This window comes from Dipodomys spectabilis, unplaced genomic scaffold (genome assembly GCF_019054845.1).
Source record: "Dipodomys spectabilis isolate Male_0828 unplaced genomic scaffold, ASM1905484v1 ptg000081l, whole genome shotgun sequence".
Lineage (NCBI taxonomy): Eukaryota > Metazoa > Chordata > Mammalia > Rodentia > Heteromyidae > Dipodomys > Dipodomys spectabilis.
The window spans coordinates 2,143,189-2,160,850 of NW_024870758.1; the positions used below are offsets into that span (position 1 = coordinate 2,143,189).

The following is a 17,662-nucleotide window of genomic DNA, read 5'->3' on the forward strand; positions in this document are numbered from 1 at the left end:
CTTAAAGATAATAATAATAAATGAAATTAATTAAAATATGGCAATTTTTATTGTTGTTCACTTGTGGGGCTTGAACTTGGGGTTTGGGCACTGTCCCTAAGCTCTTCAGCTCAAGGCTAGTGCTCTACCACTTGAGCCACAGCACCACTTGCGGTTTTCTTGTGGTTAATTGGAGATGTCTCATGGACTTTCCTCCTGAGTAGCTAGGATTACAGGCATGAGCCACTGGCACCCAGCTTACTAAGCATGTGTTCTTACTGAGGAAGTCATACTTCCAGTCCTTTATTTTGCTGGTTATTTTTTAGATATATTTAGATATCTAAATATATTTAGATATATTTTAGATAAAGTCTCACTTTCTGCCTGAGTTTGTGTGTAGGTACATCTGCCACAAACACAACCACTATATCTAACTCCATTGAAAATAAGTCTCCCGAACTTTTCTGCATGGGATGGCCTCGAAATACAATCCTCCCAATCTCAGCCTCCCAAGCAACTAAGTTCACAGGCATAAAAAACCACTAGCACCAAGCTATTTTTTAAATACATAAATTATCAGTATTTGTTTTATGCTGTTGAATTTGTTTCTCCTGTTCTTTACTTTGGACAACTCAGGAAAATATGGGAGGTACATTAAACATTAAAATGTTTTTGTTGGCTTATAGGAGATGCCAGGTATCCATTGCTTGGCCAGCCTCTGCAATACAACCCTCCTGCAGTTCTACATGGACACATTCCAAACCAACAGGTATGAATGACAGCTCTCTGACCTCATAGGCTTTGTCACAGAACAACATATTCTGTTGCTAAGAATGTTGGGGACTGCCTATCTGTTGGTACTACTCAAGAAGTGCTGCGTGTGCCATAGGCAGCTGCTTTATGCCTGTAAGCACTGCCTCCATCAGGATCCGAGCAAGGGAGTTAAGCAGTGGCTGATAGGGTGAGCCATGCTTCAAAAAGCTAGGAATGCTACCAAAAGATAGGTAGCCAGGGCGAGAGCCCCCTTCAGGTGACAAGGTACAATGAGAGACAGAACATATTGCTATAGAGCAGAATCCAGAAAGCTTGTGGTTTATTTCTACTGAAATACAAAACGCAAACTAAGTATGTTTACGCATATTTCAGCATTATCAACCTTGATTCTCAACTCTTTTTGTGTCTCCAGGGTCAGTCTGGAAGCAGGCATGGGAACAGAGGAAGGAGGCAAGCTAAAAAAGCTGCATCTACAGACCTTGGAGCAGGAGAGGCAGGTGTGTCCTCAAGTGGCAATTGGATTTGGGTCTGCAAAGTTGTGACATTCTGAAAATACACTACACTGCAGTTTTGTTTTGTTTTTTTGCCAGTCCTAGGGCTTGAACTCAGGGCCTGGGCACTGTTCCTGAGGGATTTTTGCTCAAGGTTAGCAGTCTACCACTTGAGCCACAGTACACTTCCAGCTATTTCTGTTTATATGGTACTGAGTAATCGAACCCTGGGCTTCATGCATGCTAGACAAACACTCTACCACTAAGCCACATTCCCAACCCTTTTGTTTTTTGTGCCAGTTTTAGGTTTAAATTTAGGGCCTGGGTGCTGTCCCTTGAGCTTTTTTGCTCAAGGCTAATGTTCTACCACTTGAGCTACAGCTCCACTTCCAGCTTCTTAACTGGAGATGAGTCACAGACTTTCTTACCTAGCCTGGGTTTGAACCACAATCCTCAGATCTCACCTCCTGAGAGATGTGTTTTTGTAACTCTGTTTTGGTCCACATGTGAGAGTAAATATAGAGGTGCAGATGAGTTTAGGAGCAATGAAAGGGGACTAGGGAAAAAGAGAACTGAGAAGAGCACTAATGTGAACAGCCTCTGTGTTTTTTAAGAAGTTATTGTCACACCCATGGAGGAGATGCTAGCAAAGTGCTTTCACTTTCATACTTTATTCAAGAATCTTGGCCAGGGGCTGGGAAGGTGGCTCAGTGGTAGAGCGTTTGCCTTGCATGCCTGAGGCCCTGGGTTCAATTCCTCAGCACCACATAAGAAAAAAGAAAAAAGCCGGAAGTGGCACTGTGGCTCACGTGGTAGAGCGCTAGCCTTGAGCTAAAGAGCTGAGGGACAGCACCCAGGCCCAGAGTTCAGGCCCCACGACCAGACCCAAAAAAAAAATCTTGGCCAGGGGCTGGGAAGGTAGCTCAGTGGTAGAGTGCTTGCCTTGCATGCATGAGACCCTGGGTTCGATTCCTCAGTACCACATAAGCAGAAAAGAAAAAAGCCGGAAGTGGCACTGTGGCTCAAGTGGTAGAGCAGTAGCCTTGAACTGAAGAGCTGAGGGACAGCACCCAGGCCCAGAGTTCAGGCCCTCCCCCCCCCAAAAAAAAAAAAAAGAATCTTGGCGGTTTGGCGGTTAGGCTAAGTGTTGTTATACTTATTTTACATTAGGAACAGAAAGTTCAGAAAGTTGATTTAGGGAAACCATTATTGAGTACTATATTTTATGTATGCAATTACCGGTGAAGACTGGTATCAGTAGCTTAGCAACGTTAGCTAAGCTAACGTTGTTAGCTTACTGATACCAGGGGTAACATTGTTACCCCCTGACTAACAATAAGTAGGAATTATTAAAAAGGTAGCCATAATGATAACAATTTGTGGTTTGTAAATAATGTCAAAAAATTCTGTTCATTTCCTATATTGTATTTGGTAACAGGGGGGTATTCATCTTAAACTTTTTTCCATTCTAGTTGTTGGCAAGGTCTTGGAAATTACTGAACTACCTGATGGAATAACTCGCATGGAAGCTGAGAAACTGTTTGGGGAACTCTTTAAAATTGGAGCCAAGATCCGGTGGCTTCGGGACCCCCAGTCCCAGCCCCAGCTACATCGTCACCCTCTCTGCTGTGGCAGTGGAGACAGCACTGTCAACTCTGAACGCTCTAAACCCAGTGACTTGGCCTCTACATACACGGTCTTAGCCACATTCCCCTCCATTTCGGCTGCACAGAGTGCCCTGAAGAAACAAATTAACTCGGTTAACAAGTTTAAGCTGAGAACAAGCAAGAAGCACTATGACTTTCACATTTTGGAAAGGGCAAGTTCTCAGTAACAGCCCCCTTTGGACCCTTCAGTCTATGGTTCCCCTGCCCTCTTTCATCTCTGATTGGCTTGGTATTTGGAGCTTCTCTTAACATTATAGAGACTCCTAGAATATATGGTCATTGTGGTATAGCTGTTGAAGGCCAGTGATCCAGCAAAAGGAAGAAAAATTACACATTTTACCCCACTGACTAGAAGAATCCACACAGGAATGATACAATTAGCAGCTTTTTCCAAGGAAATGCTGTTCAGATGCCTCCTAACTTTTATAGTTATTTTGTTTTATATTTCTGAATTCTTGTATCAGATCCAAAGCTCTATTGTACAGCAAATTATTCTTCAAAGTGATTATAACCAGTTGCAACCTGTATTTCTTTTGCAGCCAGCACACTATGACCCAACTGAGAATTTGGGGGAAAAAGAATGCAGGAGTGGAATAACCAAGTCAAAACCATGTACATCTTTTTGGGGGGCTGAGGGTGCTAAGGAGAGCCCACAAATAGAAGATTACTCTTCCCCTGTATATCTATAAACACAGAAACATTTTCCAGAAAATACAAAACTTCCCTGTAGGGTCCTTATTCATTTAGGTAGTATGAATGTTAAGTGTAAAGTAAATTATGTTCTTAATGCCTCTTAATCAAACCACTTATATTCAAAGGGGAATAGGAATCATCCTAGGCAGGAAAATACTTCCATTTTTTTAAAGTGTCCCTCCAATAACTAAATGCCACTTAACCTGCATTCCCCTCCTTTGGGTTTTTTGGTCACCTATGGAAATTCCTTTGATGAGTGCTGGAAACTTCTTAAGTGGTTTAAATTTTGTTTCCATTGTTTGCAGCGGATTACTGGACATCAAAGATTCATTGCACTTAGGAACCTTCTTTTCAATTTCTGTGTAATTTGCAAGGCTGTACAATGTGTGCTGATGCAAGCCTTTTTCAGTTCAAGAGAATAAATGTTTACAAATACAGATTACTTTGTCTTTTTAATTATAAACACCTTTATGATTAAACAATTAAAAATAGTGTGTAGTTGGTTTTAGCTTATATATTTTGCACACAACTATCCAGTTGGGCATAATTACTTTAACAGACATCTTTCTCCATTGTTTAGCCAAGAAGAGTCATGCTGCTGGGACTCTACAACTGAAGTTGGGCAGCTGTTATGTGCCTGTTGATCTGGCTTTCATCCATTCTACACTGTTTATATGAGACTGAAGAGCACCAGACTCTAATGCACTCAATGTAAAGCATTTGCAAAGTTCTCCTTGGACCCAGTGGTGCCAAGGTTTCCTTCAGGCTGTCATCAAAAATCAGAAAAGAGCCAGGTACTGGTGCCTAACTCCTATAATCCTAGTTACTCTGAGGGCTAAGATCTGAAAGTCAGGGTTGGAAGCCAGCCCAGGCAGGAAAGCCCATGAGATTCTGACTCTCTTATTAACCACCAAAATGCCAGAAATGGAGCTGAGACTAAAAGTAGAAGAATGCCAGCCTTGAACAGAAAAGTTAAGGAACAGCGCTCTGAGTTCAAGTTAAATAAGTAATATAAAATAGAAATTAAATTCATCAGTAACCATCATATGTAGCTATGATACTGTTAGTTAATAGGTCCATGGCTGGGGGCTGGTAGTTATTCTGACGGTCTCCGTAGCTAGCCCAGGCAGGAAAGTCCATGAAACTGTTACTTCCAGTTAACAAGCAAAAAGCTACAAGTAGAGGTGTGTCTCAAGTGGTGTAGCACAGCCTTGAGTGACAAAGCTAAAGAATGTGAGGCCCTGAATTTTAGCCAAAAAGAACGGAAATGGCACTGTAGCTCAAGTGGTAGAGCGCTTGCCTTGAGCTGAAGAGCTGAGGGACAGCGCCCAGGCCCAGAGTTCAAACCCCATGACCGACAAAAAAAAAAAAAAAAAGAACTTCTGAACACTGAAATTTACTTCCTGGTGATAGAAGATTTAATAGAGATTTCTAAAATGTCAAGGAAAACTAAGGTGCTGAGTTCTTGAATGATAGGAGAAGAGTCCCTTGTACTAACTTCCTTTTATCTTTGGATGACAATCTGCAAAGTGAATAAGTTTTTGTTGTATTAAGCCACTATAATTTGACTGGGACATTTGTTTTTCCTGCCCTGGTGACTTCTAGTTTTTTTTGTTTTTTGCCGGTTGTGAGCCCTGAACTCTGAGCCTGGGTGCTGTCCCTCAGTTCTTCAGCTCAAGGCTTGCGTTCTACCACTTAAGCCACAGCACCACTTCCAGCTTTTTCTGCTTCTGTGGTACTGAGAAATCAAACCCAGGGTCTCATGCATGCAAGGCAAGTACTCTAACCATTGAGCCACCTTCCCAGCCCATGACTTCATTTTTTAACTTCAGCTCAAATGATTTTTTGTTTGTTTGTTTGCCAGTCCTAGGGGTTAAACTCAGGGCCTGGGCACTGCCCTGAGCCTCTCTCTGCTCAAGGCACTATACCATTTGAGCCATATGGCCACTTCCAGCTTTTTCTGTTCATGTGGTACTGAGGAATTGAACCCAGGACTTCATGAATGCTAAGCAAGCACTCTACCTCTAAGCCACATTCCCACCTCTCAAGTGGTATTTCTTTTAGATGGCCTGCTCTTATTCCAGAGCTCCCTGTTACTGTGCACAATAATAATTTCTGCGGGTAATAAACTAATAACATCCTGTACTCTACTTCCTCTTCAAATCATTTATCATAATGATAATTACAAAAGTATTTGATCGGGCTGGGGAGGTGCTCAGTGGTAGAGTGCTTGCTTTGCATGCATGAGGCCCTGGGTTCAATTTCTCAGCACCACATAAGCAGAAGAAGCCGGAAGTGGCACTGTGGCTCAAGTGGTAGAGTATTAGCCTTGAGCTGAAGAATTGAGGGATAGTGCCCGGGCCCAGAGTTCAGACCCCACAACCGACAAAAAAAAAGTAATTGACCAATTTGTTGCTCAATGTATTTTGCCCACTGGAATACAATTAGGAACTTGGAGAGACTATTGCATTTTCTTACTGATACATTCCTTCCACTAATAGGACATTTCTCAGTAAATGTTCAGTGATTGAAGAAATGATCTGGCTGCAATAAATACTTTGAATCATGAAAAACAAATGTGATTTTCTTAAGCATGATTTGGGCAGGCAGTTAGAATTAATTGGTGTCATTTGTAACAGTTAAATTGAGTTTCGGGTTTTTTTGTGGGGAGCAGTACTGGGGTTTGAACTCAGCTTTAGGCAGGCACTACCAATAAAGCCACACCCTAGCCCTGTAAAGCAGTTAATTAACTGGTAATTATCACGTGCAAAGCACTTGTTAAGTTCCTGTGAGGATCTCTGTGTGATTGTGACCATATCTTTATGGAATTGTTACCCCAACTGGCTGATGAGTCACCTGAAATGTCAGAGAGGTGAGGAAATTTGCTTAAGGTCATTCATTTATGATCTTATATTCATGTCCTGGGCTGGTTGTTTCTGGATTTTATGGGCTTAATTACATACATTATTGCCTCAGGCTTTGCTATGTTTATCTATTCACCTAGATCTAACTGGGAAATTAGTTTGATTCTAGTTTACACAAGAAATTTAGTTCTGGGGCTGGGAAGGTGAGTAAGTGGTAGAGTGTTTGCCTTGCATGCATGAGGCCCTGGTTTCGATTCCTCAGCACCACATAAGTAGAAAAAGCCAGAAGTGGCACTTTGGCTCTAGTGGTAGAGCACTAGCCTTGAGCTGAAGAGCTGAGGGACAGCATCTAGTCCCAGAGTTCAGGCCCCACAACAAATAAAAAAGAAATTTAGTTCTTCTGAGTGACATTCAGAATATATGCATCCATAAGTGTGTGTGTGTGTGTGTGTGTGTGTGCACGTGCGTGTGTATATGCATGCAAATGCACCAGTGTTGGAACTTAAACCCAGGGCCTCAGCCCTGTCCTATAGTTTTTGGGGGGGTTTTGCTCAAGTCTGTGCTCTACCACTTAAGCCACAGACCCATTTCCAGCTTTTTGATGGTTACTTGGAGATGATAAAGTCTAGGATTACCAGGCCCTGGTGGCTCACACCTGTATTCCTAGCTATTCAGGAGGCTAAGATCTGGGGATCGCAGTTCAAAGCCAACCCCAGGCAAGAAAGTCCATGAGACTGTTATCTTCAGTTAACCACCAGAAAACCGGAAGTGGCACTGTGGCTCAAGAGGTGGAACGCTAGTCCTAAACTGAAGAGCTCAGGAACAGCGCCCAGGCCCAGAGTTCAAGACTCACAAAGAAGCAAAGAAATCATGGACTTTCCTACCTGAACTAGCTGTGAACTGTGATCCTCAGATTTCAGCTTCATGAGTAGCTAAGATTACAGGTGTGAGCCATCAGTGTCCAGCTTATCATTTCCTTATGATAAAATACTCAAAATTCTTGTTTTTTGCTTCTTGTCAGTTGTGGAGCTTGAACTCAGGGCCTAGGGACCATCCCTAAGCTTTTCAGCTCAAGTCTAGCACTGTACCACTTAGAACCACAGCACCACTTCTGGTTTTCTGTTGGTTACTTGGAAATAAAAGTCTCAGGGACTTTGCCACCCTGGCTGGCTTTGAACCACGATCCTCAGATTTCAGCCTCCTGAGTAGCTAGGATTACAGGTCTGAGCCACCAGCACCTGGGCCCATCTACTTTTTGTAGGTTGACTAAACTTTTTTTTAAATTTTGTTATATAGGTGATGTACAAAAGGGTTACAGTTACACAGGTTCCCTAAACTTTAATACTAGGATGTAGTTTAATGGCAAAGTATTTTGCTGAAATGTTCAAGGGCTTAGGTTTGATTTCTCTCACCTGCATACAAAAACTTTAAAAGTCCACTTAAAATTGATATGAAAGATCAACGCCTGGAGTGGTGGCACATGCCTGTGGTCCCAGAGATGAGGAAGCAGAGTGTAGGAGGGTCATATGTCAGAGAATCACCACTGAGGCCACCCGATGTAAAACCATGGGATCCTACCTCAATTTTATAAAGTTGAGCACTGGTAGCACTCCTAGCTACCCTTGAGGCTGATAGGTCTAATCTGAAGATCACAGTTCAAAGACAGGCAGGCAGGAAAATTAGTAAGACTAGTAACAAACTTAATAACAATCTGAAGTGGAGTTATGGCTCAAGTGGTAGAGTGCTACTCTTGAGCCAAAAAAAAATCTCAGAGACGGTGCCCAGGCCCTGAGTTCAAGCCCCAGGACCAGCACACACACAGAAATTCTATAAGGAAAAGAAAGGCAGGCAGGCAGGCAGGCAGGAAGGAAGGAAAATTAAGGTCCTTTGTAGATGATTGATGTATGCTAACATCAACAGGTCCTGTCAGAAGTAATTGGACTCTCCTGAGTGACGACAGGCCTATTGTTTTTGTTTCTTTGTTTTGTTTTGTTTTTTTGATTTGTTGCCAGTCAGGGCATGGGCTCTGTCCAGGAGTTTCTTTTGCTCAAGGCTTGCAGCACGCTACCACTTGAGCCACAGCGCTACTTCTGGCATTTTCTGTTTATGTGGTACTGAGGAATTGAACCCAGGGCTTCATGCCTGCAGGGCAAGCAGTCTACCACTAAGCCATATTCCCAGCCAGGCATGTTTTTCTGTTATTTTTTTTCTTTTTTTTGGTCCGATCGTGGGGCCTGAACTCTAGGCCTGGGCGCTGTCCCTCAGCCCTTCAGCTCAAGGCTAGCACTCTACCACTTGAGCCACAGTACCACTTCCGGCTTTTTTTTTTCTGCTTACATGGTGCTGAGGAATCGAACCCAGGGCCTCATGCATGCAAGGCAAGCGCTCTACCACTGAGCCACCTTCCCAGCCCTCTGTTGTTATTTTATTTTCCTGCTAGTAGTCCTGGGGCTTGAACTCTGGACCTGGGCACAGTTCCTGAGCTTCTTTTTGTTTAAGGTAAGCACTCTACCACTTGAACCACAGCACCATTTCTGGCTTTTTTTGTCGGTTGTGGGGCTTGAACTCTGGGCCTGGGTGCTGTCCCTCAGCTCTTCAGCTCAAGGCTAGCACTCTACCATTTGAGTCACAGTGCCACTTCCAGCTTTTTCAGCTTATGTGGTGCTGAGGAATCGAACCCAGGGCCTCATGTATGCAAGGCAAGCACTCTACCAGTTAGCCACCTTCCCAGCTCCCACTTCTGGCTTTTTTGAGTAGTTTATTGGAGATAAGAGTCTCACAGTTTCCTGCCCAGGCTGATTTCAAACCTCGATCCTCAGATCTCAGCCTCCTTAGCTAGAATTACAGATGTGAGCCACCAGCACCCTGTTACACGCATGTTTTTTTAGCATATATGACATACTTAAAGGCCTACAGTACTTGTTTTAATGCCTTTTGTAACAATGTGTATAGCACAATTTAGAAAGGCTTAATCCTGATTTTAAGCCCTATTACCACTACTATAAAAAAACTTTTATCCATTTTATTATTTTTTTTTAACGCAAAAACTTCATTTTATTATAGTAAAAGGGCTGAGGTTTGGGATGGTGTAGATGCAGCAGGCAGACAACTATTGCCCTAGTTAACCTTGTATGTCCATACCCATGTCCAGGAAGGTCGCAAAGATGCTGCCACATGGCACTACACTTTTCCCAAATGTCACCCATCAGCTTCCAACTCCACATTGTAAACCTGAGATAGGAAAAGATGCCAAAGAACTACCCCACACCATATCCATATCACAACCTATGACAGCCTATCTTCACATGGTCAAAGCAGTTGGTGGAGACTGGACCCATTGGCCACTGGCACTTCACTCTTGATCTTAGGAAAAAAACCCAAAGGATTTTTGTATTTTGGTACCGATCCTGGGGCTTGAAGTCAAGGTCTGGGCATTATCTCTGATTTTCTTTGTTCAAGGTAAGCACTCTACCACTTGAGCAATATCTCTACTTCTGGCTTTTTTTTTTTTTTTTTTTTTTTGGTAGTGGGGAAAGGGTAGTTAATTTCAGTCTCATGAGCTTTCCTTCCCAGGCTGGCTTCAAATCTAGTCTTCAGATTTCAGCCTCCTGAGAGCTAGAATTACAGGTGTAAACCACCAGCTCCTGGCTTTTTTTTTTTTTTTTTTTTTGGCCAGTCCTTGGGCCTGAACTCTGGGCACTATCCCTCAGCTCTTCAGCTCAAGGCTAGCACTCTACTACTTGAGCCACAGCGCCACTTCTGGCTTTTTTTGCTTATGTGGTGCTAAGGAATCGAACTCAGGGTTTCATGCATGCAAGGCAAGCATTCTACCACTGAGCTATCTTCCCAGCCCCTCTGGCTCTTGTGTATGAGGAATGGTACTTTATGTAAGCAATCAGTGTTATGATTCAGTTCATAAACTCATTGAAAAATATGAAATAAACCATACAAACCTTTACGTTATTAGAGACCATGTAATTTCATGCAGGTATTAAATATGGATCAATTTTCACTTTTAGGGCAACCAACCAACCACAAATTGGCTGATCATAGGACTTCTCCATAAAAATGGAAACAAAATCATTACTCTGTTCATTGTAACCTTAGAAAGTAGTGATATAAGCATGGTCTAGTAATGTATGTCTATAATCACGGCATTTGGGAGTTAAGGCAAGACCAGCCTGGACTACATGAAGAGAACTTGTTTAAAAAAATAAACAGGAGCCGGGCGACAGTGGCTCACACCTGTAATCCTAGCTACTCAGGAGGCTGAGATCTGAGGATCACGGTTCAAAGCCAGTCCAGGCAGGAAAGTCTGTGAAACTCTTATCAGAAAACTGGAAGTGGTCCTGTGGCTCAAGCGGTAGAGCGTTGCCTTAAGCTGAAGAGCGCAGGGACAGCACCCAAGCCCAGAGTTCAAGCCCCACAAACAAACAAACACACAGGGAGCCAGGTACCCATGGCTCATGCCTGTAATCCTAGCTACTCAGGAGGCTGAGATCTGGAGATCTCAGTTCAAACCAACCTAGGCAAGACAGTCCATGAGACTCGTATCTCCAGTTAGCCACTAGAAAACCAGAAGTGGCACTGTGGCTCAAGTGGTAGAGCATTCACCTTAAGATGAAGAGGTCAAGGACATCACCCAGGCAGAGTTCAAGCCTCACGATCGACCAAAAAAATTAAAAAATAAAAATACTGGGAATGTGGCTTAGTGGTAGAGTGCTTACTTGCCTAGAATGTGTGAAGCCCTGGGTGCCATTCCTCAGTACCACATATACAGAAAAGGCTCAAGTGATATGGTGGTAGGCTTGAGCAAAAGAAGCTCAGGGACAGTGCCCAAGACTGAGTTCAAGCCCCAGGACTGGCAAAAAATAAAGAAATAAAAAATAAACCAATGCTGGTGCTCATGGCTGACACCTATAATCCTAGCTACACAGAAGGCTGAGGTCTAAGGATCAAGATTCAAAGCTAGCCTGGGCGAGAAAGTGCAGGAGAGCCAGGCCCTGGTGGCTCATGCCTGTAATCCTAGCTACTCAGGAGACTAAGATCTGACCATGGTTCAAAGTCAGCCCTGACAAAAGTCCTTGAGGCTCTCATCTCTAATTAACCACTTGAAAATCAGAAGTGGAGCTAAGGTGGCAGAGCACTAGCCTTGAGGAGAAAAAAATTAAGAACAGTGCTCAGATCATGAGTTCAGGCCCCATGGCCAGGTAAAAAAAAGTCCAAGAGACTTTTATTTCCAATAAACCAGCAAAGGGCTAGGAAGTTGGCTCAGTGGTAGAGTGCTTGCCTCGCATGCATAAGGCCCTGGGTTCGATTCCCCAGCACTACATAAACAGAAAAAAGCTGGAAGTGGCACTGTGGCTCAAGTGGTAGGGTGCTAGCCTTGAGCTAAAGAGCTGAGGGACAGTGCCCTGGCCCAGAGTTCAGCACCCCTGACTGACAAAACTAACTAAATAAACCAGCAAAAAGCCAGAACTGAAGCTGAGGCTCAAGTGGTAGAGTGCTAACTCTGAGCAAAAAAGCTCAGGGATAGGAGCTAGGAATGCATGAAGCCCTGGGTTTGATTCCTCAATACCACATAAACAGAAAAAGCTGAAAGTGGCACTGTGGCTCAAGTGGTAGAGTGCTAGCCTTGAGGTGAAGAGCTAAGGGACAGCGCCCAGGCCCAGAGTTCAGGCCTACAACCAGGCCCCCCCCCCCAAAAAAAAGTAGTTCAGGGACAGTTCCAAGGCTCTGAGGTTAATTAAACAAATAGATCAAACAAAGCAGCTGTGGCAATAGCAAGCATAGTAGTGGGGTTTTTTTTTTTTAAGTGTTTGTGTGAGAGATTAGAAAGTATATTAAGAAATGAATACACTTTCAAATGACTGGAGTCATCTCTAGGAGGGAGAATGAATCATTTTCTTCTGGCACAAGTTTTGTGTTTTTCTTTGTCAGTCGTAGGGCCTGAACTCGACCTGGGCGCTGTCCCTCAGATCTTCACTCAAGGCAAGTGCCCTACCACATGAGCCACAGCAGCACTTCTGGCTTTTTCTGCTTATGTGGTGCTGAGGAATTGAACCCAGGGCCTCATGCATGCAAGGCAAGCACTCTACCACTGAGCCACCTTCCCAGCCTATTTTTAAGTGCAAGGGACTTAGAGCATTAAATTTCTTCCCAGGACCTGGCAGAGTCACTATTTCCAAGGTTGGTTGATGTTTACTGAATTATATTTGACCTCTAGGACATGGATCACTGTCCTGAGTGGATACATTAAATATCTATTGTTTCAGAACAATTTGTTGACCCACCTTGGAGTAGAATTAAGTCCATCCTTTTTTTTTTTTTTTTTTGTCAGTCATGGGGCCTGAACTCTGGGCCTGGGCACTGTCCCTCAGCTCTTCAGCTCAAGGCTAGCGCTCTACCACTAAGCCACCTTCCCAGCCCGACCATTGTGGCTTTTGTCCCGCTTTTTTTTTTTTTAAACAAGATTGGCCAAAATTTAATAGAAACCACTCTTGCATAAATCCCCACAAGGCTCCTTTTGTCCGACGTGGGGACGACTGGTTCCATTCTTTAACGTCTCAGTGAGAGCAAGAATGGCACATCTGGGTCCTGGTGACACTTCTCCGCTTCCCTCTGTGGCCCGTAATCGCTCAAGACCGCTCTCTTTGCTCCAGCCTCGGAAACCACGGTTACACGGAAACAAACAAGCCTCAGAAAACTACAATTCCCGTCAGGCCTCATTGCAGGGGACGCCGACGTGTCGTAGCGGTTAGCTGTCCCGGGCTGCTTCCGGTTCCTGGCCTTAGAGGATGGGGCTTCGTGGGCGCGCACCCTCTCTAGCCACCGAGGCAAGGCGCTGAGGCGCAAAGACGCCCGCGACAGGCCGCATCACGTGACGCGCGGCGTACCTTGATATGCGCGCGCTTGCGCGTGTCCCGGGGAACCGCTGACGGGAGTGCGCGCTTCCAAGAGGCGGAGGCGGAGGCGGGGGCCGGACCAGCCGAGGGCTGCGGGAGTCGCTGGGCCCGACGGAGTGGGAGGGTGAGGCCAGCTCCGAGACCGCGACAACGACATTCCGAGCTAGCCCTTGAGGCCGAGTGGAGAAGATGCTGTGGTTCCAGGGCGCCATTCCGGCCGCCATCGCGTCGGCTAAGAGGAGCGGCTCGGTCTTCGTGGTGTTTGTGGCAGGTGAAGGGGGCGGGGGCTGGAGCTGCGGCTGCGGTCGGACACCCCCACCCCCACCCCCTCCCCAATCCGGCCTGTCTCGCGTCTTACCCCAGACGCCAGGCGGCCCTCGCGGCACAGCCAGCCAGAACCCGCCGCCCGCTCCCCTCCGGGGCCGGCTCAGCCCCGAGCCCCAGCTCCTTGAGGGCCCGTACGGGGCCTCCCTGGCGGGTCTGGGGTCCTGCAGGCCTGAGCCCGGGCGGGCCGCACCGTGCGGCCTGGGCCCCGCGGCGCGCGGAGCCCGACGCGGGGAGCAGCTGCCGGCAGGCCCTCCCCGGGAGCCTGGCCCCGAGCGTCCCAGCCGCTTCCCAGCCAGGCCGCCCGAGGAGTGGTCGCGGGCGGACCCGGCGCGTCTCCCCCAGTCCCTTTCCTCAGCCCTGGGTTTTCTGTCTGTCCTGCCCCGGTTGGGGTGTCTTGGCGCTGGTTTAGCTCGCCCTGTGCTGGCGGGGTGGAAACCGAGCGTTAGGCTTCTTCCACCAAGTGGTAGTGGACTGTCAGAAAGCTGTGTCATCGGTTCGCAACAAAGAGAAACCACCTGATGGTCACGGTTGCGGGGGGTGGCAGTGTGTTTCTGGGATGTAAACTTTCCAGTTCTAAATAGGTTACCTTCTTTTTTGTGTTCGTGCTAAGGAAAGAGGGTGTCTAAAGTTGCAGTAACTGCTTCGTTCCAGACTGTTTGAATCTCTTTTTTTCTTTTTTTTTTTAACCATTAGTTTTAGAGAAGTACACATTGGATCTGTGGTTCTTCATTTTGCTGTCTTTCTAGCCTAAAGTCTACAGTTCTCCAGAATGTGTACTACAGTTATCCTATGTTGCTCTGTGTTTTTCGGTGCGGGTTCTGGGGCTTGAACTCAGGCCTTGGGCCCTGTTCCTGAGCAAGGCCCTACCACTTGAGCCACATCTCCACTTTGGGCATGTATGTATGTATATATACACATATGTGAATATGTATATATGTGTACATGTATATATGTGTGACACACACGCATTTACTTTTTGTTATTAAGGTGTTGTACAGAGGCGCTACCATTTATTTTACAAGTCAGGTAATGAGTAACTTTCGGCTTTTAATAGTTGATCATAGATGAGTCTCACAGACTTTCCTGCCCCCCACCCCCCTCCCGGCTTGGAACCATGATCCTCTGATCTCAGCCTCCTGAGTAGCTAGAATTAGAGGTGTCCAGCTTACTCTGGGTTATTTTGTCTCGTGTTCTGTGGTAGGACTGAAGTTTTGTGGGTTTACAGTAAACCATCTCCTCTTGTGGGATTGCTTGTTATTTTCAGTGTTTTACTCATAATTGACACTTTTTTTTTTTTTTTTGCCAGTCCTGGGCCTTGAACTCAGGGCTTGGGCACTGTCCCTGATCTTTTGCTCAAGGCTAGAGCTCCACTTCCGCCATTTTTCCGTTTATATAGTACTAAGAAATCAGATCTAGGGCTTTGTGCATGCTAGGCAAGCACTCTACCACTTAGCCATATTCCCACCAATCACACACATCTTTTTTTTTTTTTATTTTTATTTTTTGTCGGTCGTGGGGCTTGAACTCTGGGCCTGGGCGCTGCCCCTCAGCTCTTCAGCTCAAGGCGAGCGCTCTACCACTTGAGCTACAGCTCCACTTCTGGTTTTCTGGTGGTTTATTGGAGATAGGAGTCTCATGGACTTTCCTGCCTGGGCTGGCTTTGAACCGCGATCCTCAAATCTCAGCCTCCTGAGTAGCTAGGATTACAGGCGTGAGCCACCAGCGCCCGGCCTCACACACATCTTTTGAGCCACCAGCGCCCGGCCTCACACACATCTTTTAGTAGTTCCATTACTATGCACTGCTGAGAGGAACAGATTCCTGAAATATAATTTAATTTAGCTTTCTATTTGAAATTTGTAATTGTTTGTATGCTACTTTTATTATTTATTTATTTTTGGGGTCCGATTGTGGGGCCTGAACTCTGGGCCTGGGCTGGCCCTTCAGCTCTTCAGCTCAAGGCTCGCGCTCTACCACTTGAGCCACAGTGCCACTTCCGGCTTTTTTCTTTTTGCTTATGTGGTGCTGAGGAATAGAACCCAGGGCCTCAGGCATGCAAGGCAAGCGCTCTACCACTGAGCCATCTTCCCAGCCCCTGTATGCTACTTTTAAAATTTTATTTTTGTGCTTGAGTAGTTTAGATTCTGATATGCTGTCTGTTCTGGAGCTATATTATACTTTACACTAACAAACTGTTGCTATAATCCAGTAAAGATAAAAGTGGGTTAAAATGAAAGGAGATCTGTGACATGGTGCTCATTGTGAGCTCTACGATAGGTTTATGGTACTTAAATTGAGTTCTTTTTTTCTTTTTTTTTGTCGGTCATGGGGCTTGAACTCTGGGCCTGGGCGCTGTCCGTCAGCTCTTCAGCTCAAGGCGAACGCTCTACCACTTGAGCTACAAAGCCACTTCTGGTTTTCTAGTGGTTTTTATTGGAGATAAGAGTCTCACAGACTTTTCTGCCTGGGCTGACTTTGAACTGTGATCCTCAGATCTCAGACTCCTGAGTAGCTAGGATTACAGGTGTGAGCCACCGGTGCCCGGCTTAAATTGAGTTCTTCATGTAAAATTTTAATTGATCCTTATGGTTAGTAGGTTTGTAGATGATGAACTTATGCACAAAGTCATAAAGAAACTTCCACCAGGGTCACAAAAATAATTTACATCTTTTTTTTGGGGGGGGGGGTCCGGTCGTGGGGCCTGAACTCTGGGCCTGGGTGCTGTCCCCCAGCTCTTCAGCTCAAGGCTAGCACTCTACCACTTGAGCCACAGCGCCACTTCCGGCTTTTTTTCTTTTTGCTTATGTGGTTCTGAGGAATCGAACCCAGGGCCTCAGGCATGCAAGGCAAGCGCTCTACCACTGAGCCACCTTCCCAGCCCAAATAATTTACATCTTAACAGTCAAAAATTTTAAAGCCTTGCTTTTTTGTTGGGAAAAAATTAAACTACTGTTTATGTAGTCATTTAAATTAATGATGAGGAAATAAGGAAATCTAGGACTAAGGTAGTCATGTTTTTGAACAAAAAAAACTCCCACAATTCATAGTTATAACCATTCGAAGAGGTACTTTTTTTTATGTGGGGGGAGGGGTGGGAGGCGGTAGGGGTAATGAATGTGTCCCCATCCATCTGGGGGATGGAACTCAGGGCCTGGGCACTATCCCAGAACTTTTTTGTCCAAGGCTCTGCTATCTACCACTTGAACCACAGATCCACTCTGACTCTTTGCTTGTTAATTGGATGTAATAGTATCCTAACTTACTTAGATCTCAGCTTTCTGAGTAGCTAGGATACAGGTGTGAGTCACCTGTGTTCATCTCAAAAACACTCTTGAAGGTTATCAGTAAATTTGAAACAAGTACTGACTCTCCCCTTACCCCCCTCAAGCCCCAGTGTTTTATGTTGAGAAAAAGCTCTACTGCTGAGCTCACACTTAGCCTAAATTATTAGGCTTAAATGAACATATTTGAAACTCAGAAACACTAGTGTACAGTTTTGTACTTTAAAGGCTTTGTGTGTTGTAGATATACACACATACACGTGTTTATGAGTATACTTACTATACATATATGTAAACACTGGACTGATAAAAACTGTTAACACAACTTGCCTAGAGTTTTTTTTTCTTCATAACTTTGAGGAATATATCCAGAATTTTGATTGTTTTGCTTTTGTTATTGTTGTTTGCCAATCTTGGGTCTTTGTTTATCTGAGGGCCTGGGCATTGGCTTTTGCTTAAGGCTAACACTTTACCACTTGAGCTATAGCTCCACTTCTGGCTTTTTTGGTAGTCAATTGGAGATAAAAATCTTACAGACTTTCCTGCTAGAGCTGGTGTGAACCTTGGTCCTCTAATCTCAGCCTCCTGAGTAGCTAGGATTACAGGAGTAAGTCACTAGTGCCAGGCTCAGAAATTGTTTTCCTTTCTCTCTCTCTCTCTTTTTTTTTTTGTCAGTCATGG

General features: G+C 45.0%; 2 protein-coding genes across 8 annotated transcripts in view; both read left to right on the top strand.

Annotated features, from left to right (window-relative positions):
* Positions 1–4,041, top strand: part of R3hdm1 (R3H domain containing 1) — a 153,612-nt gene extending 149,571 nt beyond the window's left edge. For all 7 annotated transcript variants that reach the window (XM_042683451.1, XM_042683449.1, XM_042683450.1 and 4 more), the window contains 3 exons: positions 666–748; positions 1,166–1,250; positions 2,717–4,041. In XM_042683451.1, coding sequence (XP_042539385.1) covers positions 666–748; positions 1,166–1,250; positions 2,717–3,078 — 530 coding nt within the window. In that variant the 3' untranslated portion in view covers positions 3,079–4,041. The remainder of the gene's footprint in view (positions 1–665; positions 749–1,165; positions 1,251–2,716) is intronic.
* Positions 4,042–13,332: 9,291 nt separating this feature from the next.
* Positions 13,333–17,662, top strand: part of Ubxn4 (UBX domain protein 4) — a 34,680-nt gene continuing 30,350 nt past the window's right edge. The window contains exon 1 of the mRNA XM_042683475.1: positions 13,333–13,644. Coding sequence (XP_042539409.1) covers positions 13,563–13,644 — 82 coding nt within the window. The 5' untranslated portion in view covers positions 13,333–13,562. The remainder of the gene's footprint in view (positions 13,645–17,662) is intronic.